Source organism: Emydura macquarii, unplaced genomic scaffold (assembly GCF_026122565.2).
Source record: "Emydura macquarii macquarii isolate MOO-44397 ecotype Brisbane River unplaced genomic scaffold, CSIRO-AGI_Emac_v2 contig_3345, whole genome shotgun sequence".
NCBI lineage: Eukaryota > Metazoa > Chordata > Testudines > Chelidae > Emydura > Emydura macquarii.
In genome coordinates, this window is record NW_027133482.1 from 4,476,943 (window position 1) to 4,497,294 (window position 20,352).

At 40.6% G+C, this 20,352-nt stretch overlaps 1 protein-coding gene across 8 annotated transcripts in view; it reads left to right on the forward strand.

Moving 5' to 3' along the window:
- EXOC6B (exocyst complex component 6B) overlaps window positions 1-20,352 on the forward strand; it is a 434,911-nt gene that overhangs the window by 78,896 nt on the left and 335,663 nt on the right. For all 8 annotated transcript variants that reach the window (XM_067533650.1, XM_067533651.1, XM_067533652.1 and 5 more), the window contains exon 6: window positions 315-519. In XM_067533650.1, the coding sequence (XP_067389751.1) occupies window positions 315-519 (205 nt within the window). The remainder of the gene's footprint in view (window positions 1-314; window positions 520-20,352) is intronic.

Consider the following 20,352-nt stretch of genomic DNA (forward strand, 5'->3'; position numbering starts at 1 on the left):
AATTAGACAGATAGCCAGATCTGAGTCTTGATATGCACAAGAGAGATCTCTTGAGTAAAGAGGAGCCATTTTTACTTAGTCACTTCTCAGAGCATGTCCATGCTTTAACCTTGCCAAACCTCAGTTTACCTATCTGCAAATGTGAGAATACTCCCCTATCCTGTATATGAGCATTGAGATGTGTGTACTTTTGTGCAGTGTGTTGAGATCCGTGGGTGTATAGAAGTGCTAATTTGTTACCCTCATCCTTTGAGGGCAAGTGAAACAGCAGCATAGTCTTGTATGCTTCTGAATCGGATTTACACTCTTCCCAGACATTACCCTGCACTGAAGACATTAGAGCACCTTGAGCATATGTGCCTGCCGCAGGTGAGCCACTACCGCTTCTGCAAGATCATGGTGGATAATATCCCTAAACTGCGTGAAGAGATAAAAGACGTTTCCATGTCAGACCTCAAAGACTTCCTGGAGAGTATTCGTAAGCACTCTGACAAGATTGGAGAGACGGCAATGAAACAGGTATGGTCTCGTTTTGCATTTTGCTGATAAAACGGAATGGGCATGCTCAGCTTAACTCTCCTTTTGTATGCCAGGATATCCAATGTTTGTAATTAATAGTTAAAACAGTTTTTGAAACATTGAAGTAATTTTGTTGCTGTATGAAACTGAATGATACAGCTCCAACCAGATTCTGTTTTCTGTTTCTGATGCAGCTACAAAGTGCTTACATGTTTTTCTGTATTTTGCCCTAGACTTCTAATAGCCCAAAGTCTAGGAGGCCAAGGTGGATGGTATAATCCAGATCTCCCTTTTAGCAGTGTTAACATGGCATTTGTGCTGCTATTCTGTGCATGGTGAAAAATTATAGAGCTGAAGGAGCCAGTGTCCATTTCCCTTGGTCATTGTAAAACGTTAGCTATTGTTTCTGAATCCTGAACTCATTCAAAATAGTAGGTACATTTTTATACTGTATGTTGTACAAAACCTTGCCATTGCATTGACTTGGAAAACTATCCTTAGTTAATTGTAAATACATGTGTATTAAAAAAAAAAACCCCAAAACCCCTAGTTATAGCAAGGAATTACTACGTTTCTCTCTATTCTTTAAAATTCCTGAATGATTTTTCTTTATCTCCTAAATGCCATTCTTTCTACAATCTTTTCTGTTCAGAAGATTTCCATTAATTGGTTTCCTTCATGTTGTGGCTGCTGTGTTAATGTCCTTATTCACCTCTCTTTATGGCATTCAACAAAACCCCTCTGGCAACATAATATAGAGTAGGCTTTCTACTCAAAGCTCCATTACTTTAGGAATAATGGAAAGGAAGCTCTTTCCATTTTACCTAGTATTTACGTTAAGTCAAGTTAGCATCTCTTATCTGCAAAGAAAATGGCTCTGATCATCTTATCCTGACACAGACTCAAACACGCATAGTAACAATGTCTGGAAAGTGTTTTGTTTCCTGGTATTTAAATTGGTCTTATTAAATGTTCTGACTTTACCTGATGCTAACAGTTACTAGAAGACTAATTGTTTATGGAAAGTGGTTTTTTTTTTTTTTTTTTTGGCCATTAAATCCAAACCAGTTTTTTGAAAGGTCATTCTTGTTGTGTGCGTGGAAAGAAGTAATAACTTGCACTTGTCTTTTGGGGTCCACCTAATGAAGGGAATGTGCTATTCTTCAAATATGCTTCAGGTCGAGCAAAGGATACTTACTAATTGTTGGAGCATAAGGGGTTGCAGATGTTCTGTCTGATTGTTTTGGTTTCCAGTGTTGTCATTGTCATGACACCGGGGAGGGGGAGGCTAGTTACTGCATATTCAAAGCTCATAGCAGTATGCGTTGGTGCCTTCTGGGCAGGGGTGACTCGGGACATATGCACGGAGACACCCATGTTTTCCTGAGGATGGGTAGGCAGAGTAAGAGTTCGATGAATCCATCTTTTCATCCTCGCAAAACCACATGCCACTTTGTTTCCTCCTATGCCGTCTCCAACTCTGGTGAGGACACTTATAACTCTGCCCTGGTCTTCCCCTGCACCTTCTCTACTCCCAGACACGAGCTAATCTCATCTTCAATCCCTCCCCTTTCATTTCTGCTACTTCCAGTGGAGTCACCTCAAACACACGTGCTGCAGCTTCTGTTCTTGGTCTCTTGTCCCTCCATTGTCTTTCTCTCACTGTAACTTAGGCTGTACTGGATGGGAAGAATTTTCTCATGGTGGGGTCTCCTCATACGCTGTCCCTCCAACCACTTCCAACACTTCCTTCATCTACCATCAGTCTTTTGAAACTACTCAGAATCGGACTCTATTTTTCCATCCTTTTCCCCTGCAAATGGGGGGGAGGAGAGGGAGGAGGAGCGAGAAGAGCGTAGAAAATTCCCAAACCAGACAGAGACAAAGGTGACAAAGCTGGAGTTTAATAAAAAGGGTCTCTTGGGGTGGGCGGGTGGAGAGATAGGGAAAGCCACACAGAAAACATGAGGCAGGGGATGGACCAGCAAGGTCGGAGAAGGTGTGCTGGTGGGAGGAGGCTCCATGTTTCAGAACACAAGCTGTCCACCACAACAGAAAGATTCTGGATGGACCCCTGTGAACCCTGGCTCCAACCCAAAGAATGCTCTGGAATGGTGAGGAAACTGAGGCAGGGAAATGCAGGTGGGGTTTATTATTTTAGTATAGAACTGTGTATTTCTCATGCAATTAAGTAAAGAGCAGTGGTGTTGGAACCCCATGCAAAGTCTGTCTTGTGTTACACTATTCACGTGCCCTTGAAGAGGTGAACTGTGGGTCCAGAATATCCACAGAGCTGGAATTCTGGGAGAGAGTGGGGCTAAGCTGTATGGTGAGCCTGAGGAGGCAGCACTGGTTCCATGGAGTAGGCAGTATGGAGCAAGGTTGCTTGTCTCACAAGAAGCCTACTAGACAGAGTGTTTGCACCTTGAGAGTATGTCCAGGGACCCACGACCAGGACAGTGCTTGGGCTGTGTTTAGATTCTAGAGGCTTAAAACATCCAGGGATTTTCTGTGGCTGGATCCCTTCACAGCGGTGTGGAGAGTGCCCAATGGGGGGAGTGGGCATTCTCTTTTGGAGCTGTGTTAGACCCATGCACCCCTGTTACCTCTGGCTTCTTTGCCCTCACCTCTCTGATTTGATCTTCAGCCCTAGTTAAAAGTCTTTTGGTCATTGCTGTCGTTACTCCCTGGGTCTGGCCTGCAGGAAGCATGGCCGTCTCTTTTGCCCCATTTGAAAACTTTCTCTCTGATCACTGCCTCACATCATTCAGTAGTGCTTGATCTCACACTGCCTCCCTGTTCCTCCATCACCTTTTTGGTCTTAAGAGCTTCTGAACTGAATTGCATCACGTTGGATTACAGTTTTTTCCCCAGTGACCGTTTTTAGGGCGCACAGGATTTCAGTGGAGTATCTTTGGGCTACTTTGGGAAAAGTTGAAGAAAAATATGTTTTTTTTCCTCTAGGCAGAAGCTAATAAAATGCTAAGTGAAACAGACTGTTGGGTGGAGGAGATGTGACCGTATGGCTCACTAAGTAGCAAGTATTTAGAAATCTTGGGTATGCTCCACTACTAGCTTCCATTTCCATAATATCTTTCATACAACAGGACCCCAAAAATTTCTGCTGGCGTATTAAATTAAAATGCAAACTGTAAAACTGGAATTGCTTCAGGCACTGCTGAAGTGTAGCTATCTCTGAGGTGGGACCTGCTGTTTAACAGCTAGCACGCAACAGCACTGCGTAGCAGCATAGGAAATGATGCAAAGAATCCCGCTTCCAATTGAAATGACAAGGGAACTTGGCATTTGACCAGTGCATTGGGTTTACTCTCGCAAAAAGTGCCATGTGGCATTTTACTCTTGCAAAAATGCCCAGGGACCTAAGTTTCGTGTTTCCAGTGGCACAGTGTCTCTTCATATTATATTGATGGAACTGAAGGATAGAACTCCCTCTGCTGTCTTACAACACCAATTCTTGTATCTTTTGCTTAATCTGTTCAGTTGCTGGTGGATAGTCAGACCATAATAATATCTGGCCTGGCCAGAAGGCCCAGGGAGAGTGTTGAACAGCGATTGGCAGTTCTAGCGGGATGCAATAGGGCCTATGCATTTGGTTTAAATGAGCATCACACAGATTCTGTTCAACTCTCTGATTTTGCCAGTGATTTGCCAATGATGTTTTTGTAGCATTACAAATCTGAGGCCAAGGATGATGAGCTGAAAATTTCATTTTGTGATGCTCCGGATGATCTGTCTCGGAACACTGGAAGCTGTAGCTGTCTCTCTGGCTGGCATTCAAAGATGCTAGCGGTTCTTTGGCTCCCTCTGTTGGACAGGAAACTGATGGGGAGGGTGAAGTGAAGTCAAGTGATAGTTCCTGGGTCAATCTTACGAAGGAACTGGGAGACTTTTGTGTTGCTCCACTGAGAAATTGTTTTTTAATTTTTTTTTAAAATACCCTCATTGATTCCTTTGCACACATGCACACGTGTATGTGTTTTAAATCTGAACTTTATTACCTATTATCCCCTGGGACTCTGCTACCCCAAATATTGTTACTAAATATACAGCACTTAGGCAGATGAAAGTGTGTCAGCACGTTGAACTTGCTTTGGACTTTGGCCCCTTGAACCTGTATTTTTTTTAGATCTCAGTCATAGGGTTGTTGGGAATGAATTACATCTTATTAACACTTGATGATATCCAGTATGTATTTTTATTATATAGCTTAACATCTGAAATATTTCAGGCGCGTGAAAGAGGTCACTGAAAATGCTGCTGCATGCTAAGTATCCAGGGGAAGAACTATGAGCGTTTTGACATAGGCGGCCAAAAATAACCGATCCAAAAGTGATTATCGGATAAAGTTTATGTCTGGACAGCCAAAAACATTCAGCCTGCTTTTCAAATAGACAGATGGAAGCAAGCATATTTTTCATAGCATCTGTAGGATGAATTGTCAAAGCTTATGTTGAATAGGTAGTGATCTCTTGTTACGAGTCTAAATGCGCTGGTATTCCTGTTATATTTTTTTAAGGTGATATTTAATTGTTTTGGCCACGATCCTGTTATTTCAGGCCAGATATAACAATTGTATGGTGAAAATATAGTCTCATAACATTTTTTTGACGTCTTTGAGGTGGTGTAACCTGTGAGACTTGGAAGTATATATTCCTACAAAGTGGTAAAACATATCAGCCACCCAAATGAATGAATATACTGTTTTAAGAAAATCTGTTGAGATATACAAACCTAATAAATATTAATCGGTTTTTGATAAGAGTGCAGTGCTTTCTCAGACAATACTTTGCACTTCCTTGATGTCATTCATCTGAAGAACACACAGCACATTCAAACACTGTCTCATAACAGCTCTGTGGAGAAAGCAAGTATTTTACAGAGGGAGAAACTGATAGAGATTAAATTACATTATATGACACTGGCTAAGTATCATTTGCAGATCTGAGAATAGAATACAGATCTCCTGACTGCCTATTTTTCTCAAATTGCTGTGTGCTAGGCTCACTCTTTTGATATATATATAATACAACACTTCATTGCTTACTAACGTTTGGACAAAGATCACTAACATATATCGGAATATATATATGCTGCTATCACAATGCTTCACTTACTATTTAAAAGGAAAATGTCAGCACAGAAGTTAGATTTTTTCACATTTTTCTGGTTATATTTTGAGTTAATTAATTAAAGGGTTAATTAACCCAAAATGTAACTAATTGAAGAAGAATATGAAAAAAATCTTAACTTCTTTAAAAACCATTTAATCTGAGACCACAATTGCTAATATGCATTAATTATAATTGTATAGTTATTGCATGGTTTCATTACAGGGCAAAGTTAAGACTGTTTGAGTGTCCTAACACTACATTTCCATACCATACCATATTTGGTCTCCTCTTAAATCTCAACTCTGAATTCCCTGGATATATAATGCTTAGTTTTGAGGTACAAACATCCCTGTATTGTTTTTACTCTAAATTACTGATGTGTTCTCTCAGCTTTAATTGCTTCTTTACAGAGCTTTTGTCTGGGAAAATTGAATAACAACATGGTGGAAGGTAAATGACATGTTCATTTATTGTTTAACATATATGGCACCATAACTGTTCACAGTACTTTGCCAAATAGTTTAAGTGTAATAGATAGCAACTGCAAAATTGGCATGAACATTTGCCAGTCCAGGCACAAATCTGCTTGTTTGCCTGCCCTTTACCATGATGATCATTGGAAAACTGATATTTTACATACTCTTCAAAGAAAATTACATGCCCTGGGTGATAAAACTTCTAAAGCTATCCTCAGTAGTCTTGCATTCCCACTAGCATTAGGCTGACACGGTGATGCCCTTACATTGAATAGTACCTGACATCATGAGTAATTCCACTGAAGTCTAGAAGACGACTTGTTGTGTAGTGTGCTGCTTAGTGTGAGGAAAGGGTTAGCTGTTTTTCAGAACCCTGATCGGGGGCTAGTTGGGACCTAGTGTGAATCTATTCGGCTTTCTGTTTCAGGTTGCTTTCACAATGGCTGACATATTTCCAAACATCTGAGGAAGTTGTCAGTTAATTTATTTGAAATGATGGTGATAAGTAGAGACGTGGCATGTGGCAATTTCAGTATTATTGGGAAATCCTGCTATGTCCCTGTGCTTCGTTTTAAATGTAAACATATGCACACCATCCTGAGCCAAATGAGCAAAGCAATTCCTCTCTTGAGAGGGGGATAGAATGACATTTTCTCAGACTGCTGCTAGAGCTCCAGATGCTGATTGCTGGCCTTTCGATGGCCCGGGAAAAATGTTAAGAAATGCATTTTGTGCAGTGTTTTTAATTATCATCATCTCCAAGATTTTTAAACTTTTGTATAATCTTCTGTAACACATATGGAAGTTGTTTTTTCTTTGTATGTATATTTTATAGTAAATTAGATTTAACTGTAATTCTCTGAATGCATTGTGCAGAGAATGTCCTCACTCTACTGTGTGTCAGACTATTGACAAGGGCAGATCTGTTCCAAAGGTCGTTTCTTGTGCTTTGCCTTTTGTGCTTGCCTTGTTTCAGTCTTAGGATCCCTTGCCACATGGGCTGCGTGCACCAATGCCAAGTTTGAGGTTAGTTCTTAATGTGCTCATAAGATCCCTGCGTCGTGCTTATTACTATGGGACTTTGTTTTACCGTCATGGCCGAGCACCGATGGCGTATTCCTCAGGTTTCAGAGCTTCCACTGAATGCTTTAATCTTGTCTCATGCCAGATGCTTTCTTTAACCCACACAAAAACTACAATAAATTAAAATAATGTTGAGTCTGACAAAAGCAAGGAAACGTTAAAGGGGAAAAACCCTGTTAAAAGGACAAGCCAGGTGGTGGCACCATGTTGGACTACTGACTTTGTTCCGCTATCCTAATGTCACTTTTGTTTTTCCCCGCCTGGGTAGTTGGGTAACTGGGAACTGTCTTTCTCAAATTCTGTAGCTGCAATCAAAACTTAATTTGAATGCTGCTGCTGTTTGTATTAAACTAGTATTTTCGGATCCCATTGTGTTAGGGGCTTTTCAAACAAATACTATGAAGACAGTCCCTGTTGCAGTCTAGGCTTGTGACAAAAGGCAACAGATGAATGAAGCAGACAGACAGGAAGGGGGTGGACAAGGCAGCAATGAAACAGCATATTGTCGTTGTTTAATAGACTATTTTACTATTAACAGCTGTTTAATCAGAGGATGCCATTTTAAAAAACACTAGTTCGAGAAGATTTAAAATGTTTTAGTTAACCATGTAATGCGCGTGTGTGCAGTCACAGAGAGACTAATTGAATCATAGAATTATAGAAGATGAGGGATTGAAGGGACTTCAGGAGGTCATCTAGTCCAACCCCCTGCTCAAAGCAGGACCAATCCTGACTAAATCATCCCAGCCAGGGCATTGTCAAGCCGGGCCTTACAAACCTCTTAAGGATGGAGTTTAATGAATATTAATGAATTAATGAATATTCATTAAACTGTCAAGCTATCATAAAATTTTCTCTTCCTAACCCACTTTCTGCTGTCAGCCTAGCCCTATTAGAAATAGCCTGAGAAAATAAATAGGCTTTACATTTTATTTCAGTTCAAAATGCCTGTATAAAAAGAAATACTCATTTTTATTTCATCTTTAATTTTTCCTTGTCTTAGGCTGCTACTACTTTAAGACTTGACATGTAAAATTGTATTCCAGCCATCTTGGGACTGACTGAGTTGATCATTTAGCACTTGCCATTCACTATATAACTAATCTGAAAGTTTACTAGGAGAGATTCAGTAAAGTGTTTCCCTCCAAATACTGTATTTGTAACTTAAGTCTACACATTCTGTTACTGTCAGGGGTGAGATCCTCAAAGGTTTACAGTTCCCCTTTAAAATTGTTAGAAACTGTTGAAAAATACTCTCTGGCTGCTGAATATCTTTTCTTTCAAGGTGTTTGAGAATCCACCACATCGCTGTATGTTTCCTGGTTAATTGTATTCTTGTGGCTGGCCTTCTCTGCACTAGTGGCTCTCAGCCAGAAAAGGATTGGATGCTCTTGCGAATTAGGACAGGTACATTGGCCGAGCAGTGCAAGTATCAGATGTGTGTCTGTCTCATGAGCATTATATTCACTCAAAACAGAGGCAAAAATATTGGTGTAATATCTTCCAAACAGTGGGATCTTTCATACAAGTGGGACCTAAGATGCTTTAGAGCTTACAAAAAGAGCTGAGACAGGGAAACATCTGTTTAGAGTTGAGAGTGGAGAAGAGATGAGGTAGGAAGATGCACAAAGGCTTTTCAGGATAGCAGTTGATGCAGAAGAGAAGATTCTTGCATTGACAATAGGGGGATCATGTGGAGAATCAAAGAGGAGGCCAGTGCTACAAGAATAGATGGCACAGGGACACAAAAAGAGAGATTTGGAATAACTAAATGAAAGATTTTAAGAATAATTTTTAAGAGGATCCTGAAATGAATGGGGAGAGCCAGTGGAATTGACCAAAGGTAGATGTGATATGGTAAGGCTACCTGGCATGTGTGAGGTGGTACGCCAGTAGCGTTTTGACCAGGCTTGGAGTCTGGTGAATTGGAACTTGGAGAAGCTAATAGCCAAGGAGGAAGGAGATGAAGGCATGGGTGAGGATTTCAGTGGAGACCAACGGCACATGTGGGCCATGCTCTAGAGGTGGTGATAGGTACATCTGCAGACATAAGCATATTTCTGTTTCTGTGATGTTTGAGTCGTTATACTTTCCTGTGCTTTCCCCCTAACTCTTTTCCCCCACATCACAAGAGTTGAGCACAAATGTGCTTATTATCATAAAAGAACTTTTATTCCAATGTTTCCTGGCTTTCCATGGAATGTTTTTCTGTTTACTTAAGAAGAATTCTGTGCCTTTAAGTCTGTGTTAAACATTTATACTTTATAGAAATTTTATTAACTAATGAGTATTCCTCTGAATTTTTTATGACCTCAAAAATTAAACTGCTAAATCATGGAGCTTATTTATTTCAGCGTATCTATGACTAATGGCCACAGGGACTATAGTATTCCTGTAGGATACTAGGCTTGCTCTATGGAACTGTTCGTAGACATGACTACATCGTTCATAAGTAAAACTCAAAAGTTTAATTGTAGGGCAGTTTTGTGCTGGACCAGCTTTTTCTGTAGCTGCTTTTTAGGTCTTTTTAAACTCCTGAAACCCAGGGATGTTTCTCACGATAAATCCTTCATCCCCAACTGTCATAAAATTCAAACTGCGCTGAAAGAGTCTAACAAAAGCTGAGAAATATCAAATTGAAACCAGCCATCTTTAACTTATGTTGTGCCTACTGATTGTGCCATAGGGTTGTAGCTATAAGAGGCATCTGGAATACCACACTGTAGTGAGTTAAAGGGAATTGTAATGTCTACATTTATTACTGGGGCACTATCTCAGCAATTTCATTGATCTTTTACTGCCCTGATATTTAAGCTGTAAGTTCTCCAGAGCAAGAACTGTTCCTTAAATGTATGTACACTGTCTAGTACAGTAGGGCCCTGATCTTGGTTGGGCTCTCTAGGTGCTAATATAAGAAAATTTAAGTTTCCCAAATTAATCACCTTTAATTATTTTTAAAAGTCCCTTTAAAAGTTTCAGTAGTAGGCGCTTGTAGTGTGTATATGTGGTACCTTCCATTTGCCATCTCTAGCTGGTGGATATTCTTGTGCCTGTACTAAGGCTGACAGTAGGTATTACAAGGAAAGTTGATAAGATTCTGGGAGCCTGTGTTAACATAGTAGGGCAGCAGAATGTGTAGTACTGTGCATGGTTATGTGACTCGTCATCTGTAGAAGTTAACAATTTACAAAGGCGGATGACCATTCATTTCATTTGCAAATGGGGGAACTAAGGTGCAGACTGGTTAAGTGTCTTCTCCAGCAGGTCTTTCAAAACGCCAGGGGATAGATCCCAGATGTGCCTAGAATTTTTTGTCCATTTAAAACTGTAGAGGTTGTTTTAGAGACTTTATCTTGCAGTATGGTCTGAGCATTGGATCTGCAATGACCACCAGTAGGCAAAACTTCAGTTTTAGGATTCATCTGAAAGATAGCTTCTCTGGCTGCATGTTGTCCACTATACATAACACCCCACTGGGGCACCATCATCACCATGAGACCTTTAGAGGTGTTCTCAGATACTGACCTGGACCAGCCCTTTTCAGTGTGTGAGATCTGAGCAGATCACAAGTAACATGAGAAGGAACTAAAACAAAAAGCTTTTCAGCTCACTGGGAAATTCTGGAATCTGGTGTGCTAATGAGGAGGAAATAAGTTGTAATAGACCATATTAAGGGACTATTACATTTTACAGTGGATCTTTAATTATTTAATTTTAAAGGAATGGTCTCCATAGCATCTAACTCAGAGAGCACACATTGTGTGACAATACTATACAATTGGGTGTGTGTGACCAAAACAAAGTGAAATCCTTTAGCAGACTAAGGTGTTTTTGTTGTTGTTGGTTTTTTTAGTTTTTTAAACTACAAAAAATTTGTTCTGCTGACAAATTCAGGCCATTTAAGCTTCCTCACATACTTTTTAAAATTCACATATATGGTAAATTTAGAAAAGCCGTCCATTTTGTTGTGGAAGAATTACTTCAGTTTACATCAAATCTCCCCCTCCCCCCCCCCCATGTCAATGTTCAGTTGTAAACTTTTGAAAGAACCACCTTAATGTTTTATTCAGAGTTACGAACATTTCAGAGTGACGAACAACCTCCATTCTCAAGGTGTTCATAACTCTGAGGTTCTGCTGTATTTGAATCCAAGGAAATGCAGCTCCCCAGATGTGCACCTCTAACACACAACCAAGCATACTACATCCAACATGCGCCGAAGGATACAGAGGGCAGCTTTTTTTCTAGACACAGAGGCATAGAGAATTAATCCTAGGTCTACTCTTTTTACCAATAAAGGGGAACTGGCACCCAAATTATGATGATGCTTCACAGAGGACCTAGAAAAAGCTCCAAAGAGCTAGCACTATAAATTTAGCTCATGCCAGTACAAGTAAAGGCTACAGACGGAAGGTTGGGGAAGGAGTGAGGAGAGTGAGGGTTACAGAAAAAGACTATCAAATTATTCGTATACAGCATAAGTGTAGGTAAGCGTGGCAGAATTCAAGTTTTCTTAAAATGGGTAATATAGGGTTATTTTTAAGCACTTTTTGATTTTTATTGATTTGAATTTTCACAGTTGTGGGAAATCATGGGAGGTCAGACAATTATTTAATGACAATAGATGTTGAGATTCAAGAAGTTAAACCAGTAAACACAGTGTCAACATCATATGTCAAAATATACAAAGCAAATATCCTTAAATCAAACTCTAAGTTCCCAAGTATCATTTGTCTTTGGCTAAATTTTGATGGAAATATTTCTGTTGGCTTGTCTGTGTGTGGTGATATCAATGTTTGATATCTTTCACTGATGAAAAACTAATCCTTCCACGCCTAAGTATAGGTTGTAGCTCATCGATTTCAATGACTCTATACACCAGCGGCGGATCTAGCCTGTAGATAGTGTGGTGCAATGGATAGATGGTTCTTTGCTGGAAGTAGCTATTTCTACATCACCTTTTGTAAATATTGTATGAGTAGGAAGAATACAAATCACTCCAAAACCTGTGTTGATCTTAAATTGAGAACTAAATTTAGGTCCAGAAATCATGTGGGAGTAACATGATTTTAATTTCATGTGTAATTTCAGGAATAATTCCTGTATCACCCAGGAGCTTTTTAAATTTTTTATGTAATAAGGAAGATTTGGTGTCTCTCTTTTTTATCGGCCAGTTAATTTTTTGATTGTGGCTTAGTGTTTGGTGAGATGGCTGGTAAGGAGTAGCAAGAGAGTGGGGTTGGGGCCCGAAAGCCTTACAGTACTTTGTTGGGTTTTTTTTAACATTTTTTCCTCTTTAAAATTGTGCATGAATTTAGCTCTTGTGAAAATGAGGAATTAATAGAGATGACTAAAGCCTGGCATTGAATTACCACATACTGCACAAGCTTTCCTGCATAGTTCTGCACTGTGTGATATCTATCATGACTTATAAGAAGCCTGCTATTAGTTCTGTGCCTTGCTTGAATTTAGATGGCCTGTTGTATTGAATCTAAAATATGCACAAAGGGGCAAGAAGGTTGACATTTTATTTTAATAGGTTGGAGTTTGAGTCTTTACAGGGAAAAGGCTACTGCGGAACAGTCACGTGACTGCTGATTAACCACTGGAACAATTTATCATGGATTGTGGTGGAATTGCCACCATTGGCAATTTTTAAATCAAGATTGGATGTTTTTCTAAAAAATGTGTTCTAGTTCAACCAGGAATTATTCTGGGGAAGTTCTATGGCTTGTTATGTAGAAGGTCAGACTAGATTATCACAGTGGTGCCTTGTAGCCTTAATTAATCTATGAACTTCATCCAGTCCTGGTGATTTTTTTCTTAGTTGGCTTCTACTTTCTTCCCCTCAAATTTTAGCTCTTTCATAAGATAAAAGACTGTGAAGGAGGCATCCTTTCAGTGGTAGAGAAGAAAAGAGCAAGGGGGAAAGTACCACAGTGACTCAAGTGCCTAAATCCTATTAACTTCCATTGAGATTTAGGCTCCTAAATGTCTAAATCCCTTTTGGGAGGGGGATTTTCAGAAGTGCTCAGTGTTGACCTAAGTCTGCTCCCTTTGAAGTCAGTGACGGTGGTGGCATTGATGTCAGTCAGAGCAGGTAGACCAACAAAGAGCATTTCTGAAAATCCCAATCTTAATTTTTAAATGGCCTAAAAATAAGCAAGAACAGTTGCATCCTACGATCATGTTGATGACTGAGGGATTGTAGGGCATAAAAGGTTGGAGAGAAAAAGATTAATTTTTTGGGCACAAGGTGCTCAAAACAAATTGACGAGGCTGGGCTGGGAGGAGCGACTGAATTCTTATTCAAAACTATTTTGTACTGTTTCTGTTGCAAATAGAGTCCGAGATTGGGCCCATTTTTGCAGGGCATTGTGCAGGCATGAAGAAAAAAAGACAGGGCCCATGTGTCGTTGCCGTCTTGTTGTATTGCAACTAACAAATGTCCTGGGAGGAAGGAAGAGGATGAGGTGAAATGAAGTAAGTTACACATAGTAAACAGTAGTCTCAGTTCACCACCTTCCTAGTTGCAGTTGAGGGGGCAGGATTTCCTTGTTAGTCTCTAATAGGAATTGCATGGGGACTTTTCTAATCAGGCTACTGACAATCCAACACTCCATAAATGGAAGCTCGGTCTGTTTAATTATTTTTTTTTTGCTCTTGCTTCCAACTCTGTTAAATCTCTTAATCCCACAATCATTATAATACGACATAGTGGTTTCTGTCCTCTTAGCACTTTGCAAACGGGAGTCCTCAGAACACTCGGGTCAAGCAGGTGTGAATTATCTGCAATTTACAGATGATGAGGACTGAGGGTATTAGGAGGGTTACTGATTTTAAGGAAGGCCGGTGGTAGAACTGGGATGAGAGTTTGGAAGTTCCTGACTCATTCTGTGTTCTAATCACTAGAGAAGGTTGCTTGTTATGAAATGCAAACATCCTGGACTTCTCAGACTTGTGGAGGGAGGGCGTGCTTAGCGGATGCTGACACTTTTGTCATTACTAACCTTTTTCAGCCCCTTTTAACACTGTTTGTAGTTCTGCTAACCCATAAAACAAGTGCCCTGGGGGTTCTCCTTATAAGCAGACAGCAGTATAAACAAACACCCCACAGTGTCCTCAGCGTGCTTCAGCCTTTAAGAGTCTTGTTTTCAGCTCTGACCCCACAACCTTTCCTCTGGTTGGCAGTGTGCTGGCGTTGACAGTTCTAATGGTTCAGCCAGAGTTGAAAGATAATTGCTAGAAGAGCAGCGGCCGGGATGGTATGTGTTATTCAGCAGGACCCCCTTGAGGCGAAGCTTTGAATCTGGTGCATATTTCAAAGCATGTGTTAAACTTTATGTGATACTGATTAAAATGGAGGGCTTCAGGGTGAATTGGCAGGGCCCCACAATTGCATCTGCCAAATGACATGCAAAGAAATGTCTTGCTACAGTATAGGGGCAAAAGTATTTGTCTTAGCAGAATCAAACACCAGAAAGGGAAAAGTGACTCCGGACACATGTATGTGTGCTGTGTACACAACACTACTTCTTACAGGTCCTGTGTAAGCCCTTTTGCGCATATGGTATTTCAACTGAAAGCCATTTGTTTTCAAACCCATATGGAAATAATAGGGTTTTTTATCATATCCTTCAACTTTCTGTTCCCACTGAGCAGATGTAAAAAAGTGAGAGATTAAATGAACACAAGTACCGTAAACCCCTGGTTAGATCTACTGATGAGATGGAACAAAACTTATCTTTCAGGATAGTAACAGACCAGTGTATGCAATCCATCATTACAGGAGATCTGATCCTGACAGGTGCACTCAGATTGCAAATCCTTAAGAGATTAAGTGGTTTAGTGCTTTATATTCTCCAGTATGTTCTTTTTTAAAATTTCACTTAAGGGTCTCAAAGTGCCGTACTAACAGTTGAACTTCACTTTCACAAGGTCCGTGTGAGGTGGGTAAAGATTAGTATTTCCTTTTTTATAGATGGTGAAGCAGAGATGTAGAGGGTTTAATTGTTTGGACCAGGCTTTCACCATGTCTCAGTGGCAGAATTGGAAGTGGAACTTGAGTCCTCGATGAGCTGGGATCAATTCACACACTCGCAGATGGGAACAACATACCATATCTGTGCCAGTGAAAACTCATTCAGTTTTTCCAATGCAATGCTATTTATTTGAAGCTAGGCATCACAGACAAACAGCAATGGTTATACGATGCATCTTAATGAGGCTCAATTCCCCAAGCATAAACCCTCAGTAACTGTGCTGGCCCTTCTTAATATCCTGATTAGTAAACAAAGCAAGTATAGTTACCAATTCTAGGCGGAGGCCACTTCTCTTCTTCTTCTTTCTCCCTCCAGATACTTGGTCTGTTTTCTGGGTTCCTTGAAGCATGGTGTTGGCTACCTTGAGACCCTCTGGTTCCAAAGTCGTCCTCCTGTCTTACAATATTACTAGCCTCTTCAGATATATGTGTGCAAGTTCATAGAACATGTGATGTTCCCCAGTACTCTTATACCCTTTTTCCAAATGAGTGACATGTCCCCAAAATATGCTTTGTGAGCATATCATCTAGCATATCATGATTAATTCATAATTTGGGAGGGGGGGGCTACAGGGATCAGATGACATTTACTTTCTCATCAACTACTCACCCAGGCACCTGAGGTCACGCTGTTCTACAGGGTCAGTTGACCCAGGTCAATTAGTCCCAGATTCACCATTACCCACCTCCACGTGTACACACTAGGCGAACTGGCCGTTGACTGGTCATGACCATTGGTCTTCCACATCAGCACAGCCACACACATAGGACCTGGATAGACATTTATGGCTCATGTCAGTGCCAAGTGCAAGTTCGGCCTTCTCAGTGATTTTCCACTGTCTACTGCTAAGAAGCCCTGCTCCCAGAATCCTCTAGCACCCATGTACCAAACTTGTCCATGCTATATTATATAATAATTCAGCACCATCCCAGCAGTCCTGACCTCCTGTTCCTGGCTCTCACCACTACACATGCTGACTACTCCCCTCTATTTGCACTATAACAGGAATTATTGTGGGAAATCTGAAGCAACTTCTCACCTAAGTAGGTGTCCAATCCACAATGATTTGTAGCAAAACTTATTAAAGTATGATAAGGGAATTTGAGGGGCCAATTTGCGATCTTTTACAGGGGCCTGTGGGCTGGAATAGGGTGTGTATGTGTGGCATACAAGGAAATGGGATCTTTGTGCTTTGGGGACACATGGAATTAACAGGGTGGGGCGGTAGTATTTGGAGGATGGCAGGCTGCGGTTCTTGGGCACAGCAAGGTACAGTGGGAATGCATGTGTCGCTGCTAAATTTGAGAAAGGGCTTAGGAAAGAATCAGCAGGAAGTGGTAAACTGGAGAATGCACTGGGAAATGTGTTGCTGGGGAGATGGGCAGGACGATTGTGTCACTATGAGATATAGCACCCTATGAGCATAAGCATAACACTTGTGCATGTACTTCCATTCCTGAGTATTCAGCAGCTCTTTATGTATGTCATATTAACTCTTTAGACAGTGAATGGAAAACAGCACATGTAGATTTTCCAGTCAGAATTTCCATTCAGCAATAAAGAGTGTTTTTATCGAGAGGAAGTGTGGGGCATGCTGTGTTCTCTTTTTCTGTGTGTTTGTTGGGGGTGTTAGGCCCCTTTCTCTGGCTATTTGTGTTTTAAACTGTGCTTTATTTAAACTATTTTGTCTCTCTCCTTCCAGGCTCTTGATAAAAAGAAAAGTTGAGAACCCCCACACTGCAAAACGCATCGGGGTTTGTCACCGCAGATCAATTAGCAAAGTTTCAGCTCCTCTATAGTTTAAAATGGATGGGATGTGTATAAATCAGGGTAGCCCAAATCAGAGCTGACGGGATACATCTAGTGGGCCAAACTTATTCCTAGAGAAATTCTTCCCCCTCCTATCATTTCACTGCCACCTCCTCAGCCCTGCCAGCCAGCTCCTACTGTTCTTCTGGGCTGATAGGTACCTCTGCAACTGTTTACCCGGCCTGGTCTTAACCTGTTTATCTCTCCAGTGCCTCAGTTTTCCTTCTACCTCTCTGTTTTCTCACCGCCTGGCTTTCCCAGTTCTCTGGCTTTCCTCCTTCCCAACGCAGCTCTGTCTTGCTACTCCTGGTCCCAACCTTTCTAGCTCTCTGCTGCTAATTCCATCATCTTTCTTCCCTTCCAAGCTCCTTGCACTACTGCTGCTGTTACCCCCCGCTGCTTTGGAACCCTCTTTGCTCTTGTCTGTCTCCCTTCTAATATAGATTTCCCCCTCCTCTTTGGATTGAAAAGAATTCAGGAAAAGGGGGTTAATTGGATCATGGCTTATATCATGCCCTGTGAGCACGCTCAAAGCTCATTTGCCTAAAATAAACTCTAGTTCGTCGTCCTTACCAATGAAACCTGGAGTCAAACCTGGAATGCCATGAAGACCCTAATTCTCTTGAGCTAGGCTCTATTGCCGAGACCGCTAATCTTCGTTCTTGAGCTGCTAATCCATATTTAATCACATGTAGCAGCCTATAGGCTTTGTAAAATGCAGTCAATTTCCATATTCTGCTCTTTTAAGTTGGCTGTGTTGGCAGAGTATTCATAGGTGGGGTGTATGAAGATGAGGGGTCTGTCCAGGCCACTCTATGGAATTTGGTCACCTGTACTTGTGGTACCATTACTACACTCTTCAGCAGCAACGGAAGCTCTGCAGACGTAAGTGTGGTATCATAGCTCCTGATAGGAGTATGTGTGTGAGTTAATGCAGGAAACATGGGATGAAGTTTTCTTTGGGGCACCTACTGCAGTGAACACCGTCTGGGATAGTCAGATAAGACCTTGTAGAAGAACGTAGCTAGATTTGTACCTCAGCCATTGTTGCCATTTCTGTTCTCTCTGGCGGCTTGGACTCTCTCTGCTTTTGGATAACTTGGTGACTTGTTGAAATCTCTGCTTGCTTGCTTTTACTGTGAAACTCATCCTCCCCATTCGCCTTCCACCCCACTGAAACCTGTGTCTTTTTCATACACCTGTTGCGTTTTGTCAGTACTTCGATTGTGAGCTATTTGGAGCAGGGCCTGTGGTTGTTTTTTGCTGTCTGTATATCAAACAGCACACAGTGGGGCTCCAGTCTTTTATTAGCCCATAGATGCTGCTGCAATGTAATTGATAAATAATAGTGTGGTAGGGCATGTGCCTGTGATATTGACATTATATTACTATTCCAGTTGTCTGGTTTTGCAGAAGCAATCTAGATGTGATCTGCAGGAGATTGGGGATTAGCACTTAAGTTGTATTCAACGCTCTGTTACTTGCTGGGTGACTTTGGACGAGTCACTTAGCTGTTCTGTGACCTCATTTCCTTTCTGTGAAACTGGGAATGCCACCCATGTTATGCCATTAGGGTTCTGAGGCCTATTTAATTGATGTTTGGAAAGCAATTTGAGATCCCTGAATGTGATCTCTCTGTGTGGTAAAGCATGCTGCCGTTGCTGCCTGTTGTAAAGTTATCAGGAATTAGTTACAAAATAAAGGCTGTAGATATTTTTGTTGCCTTCAGTATTTTCATCATAAAATTCCTGGCACGTGCAATTCTATAACAGTGGGTCACTGAAAATATTAATGAACAAATTTGTAGGAAAAGGGAATTTGGTTCCTATGGATCAAAGACATTTGTTATACATTTTATATAATAGGAAGTGAAAACAGTTCTTGTATGTCTTTTACTTGCACTGTTTCTATTAGCAGTAAATGTGAATGTTTTTTATTTTAAGCCAAGTTGGCAAACAGAATTGTTTTCCATTTTATCTTATTTTGGAGTTGGTAGCATTGTCTTGAAGCAAATAAGTTTTTGGTGGACTTTCAGAGGTTGCATTAACCCCTTAGGGACTGAGGGGCTTTTTCGCACGGATGCCAGAGATCAAATATCTAGAAGCACTTGGCAGAGACTAAGAAAAAAAGGCTTTGCTCTTGAGAGCCCAGTATGTGACGTGGGATTCAAAGGCTTTCCTAACTCTAAAAAATGTCTTTTGTAAGTGTGGCTGCTTAAGCCCAGTTTTATTAGCCACCAGTGCATGTTTTAGTTTTAAATAGGGATATTGGCACTATAAAATCTCACTTTCAAAAAATTTAATGAATATGATGTTGCTGAAGCATCTTTCGAGTGCAATGCAGTTGTTGCAGCTGCACTTTTGATAGCTTGTTTGTGTAGCTACTGCAGAGTTCAGTTTGTGTGTGCATGTGTTATGTGTACACACAACATTTGTAAATCTCCCAGATAAGGATCTCCATGTCGCCTAGTTTTGGGAGATCCCTTTGTAACTCTTCGTAATCTGCTTTGAACTTAATTATCTTGAGTAGTTTTGTATCATCTGCAAATTTTGCCACCTCACTGTTTACACCTTTTTCCAGATCATTTATGCATATGTTGAACAGCACTGGTTCCAGGACAGACCCCAGAGGGCCATCTCTATTTACCTCTCTCCATTCTGAAAACAGACTATTTATTCCTATCCTTTGCTTCCTATTCTAACATAAAATACGTACAAATTAAGAATTTGAATAAATAATATCTAGCTCTTTTATGCAGTTGTGTGTGTTGTAACTGCTTAAATGTGTATAGTTGTAAAATGATGGGGTCTAAATTAGTTGTTCCCACTTAAGAAAGAGATCTTGGTGTCACTGTGGATAGTTCTCTGAAAACATCCACTCAATGTGAAGTGGCCATCAAAAAAAAGCTAAAAATGTTGGAAATCATTACGAAAGGGATAGATGATGAGACAGAAAAGATCATATTGCATCTTTATAAATCCATGGTACACCTGCATCTTGAATACTGTGTGCACTTCTGGTCGCCCCATCTGAAAAAAGATATATTGGAACTGGAATTGGAATCTGTCTGCATCTTGAGGCATCTAAATACCTTTGAAAATATGGCTCATGTCCTTCAGGTTTTTAGAATTAGTAGATCTCATCCTCTCCCATCTGGTTTTTAATCACAGAGGAAAACAAGCTTTCCTTCTTTTTCAACTCCTGATTAGATTCTGGACTTTGAATGAACTAGATCAGATTAAGAAAATAGTATCTCTGCACCTGCTAGCTCCACTGAAGCCAAGAGTAACT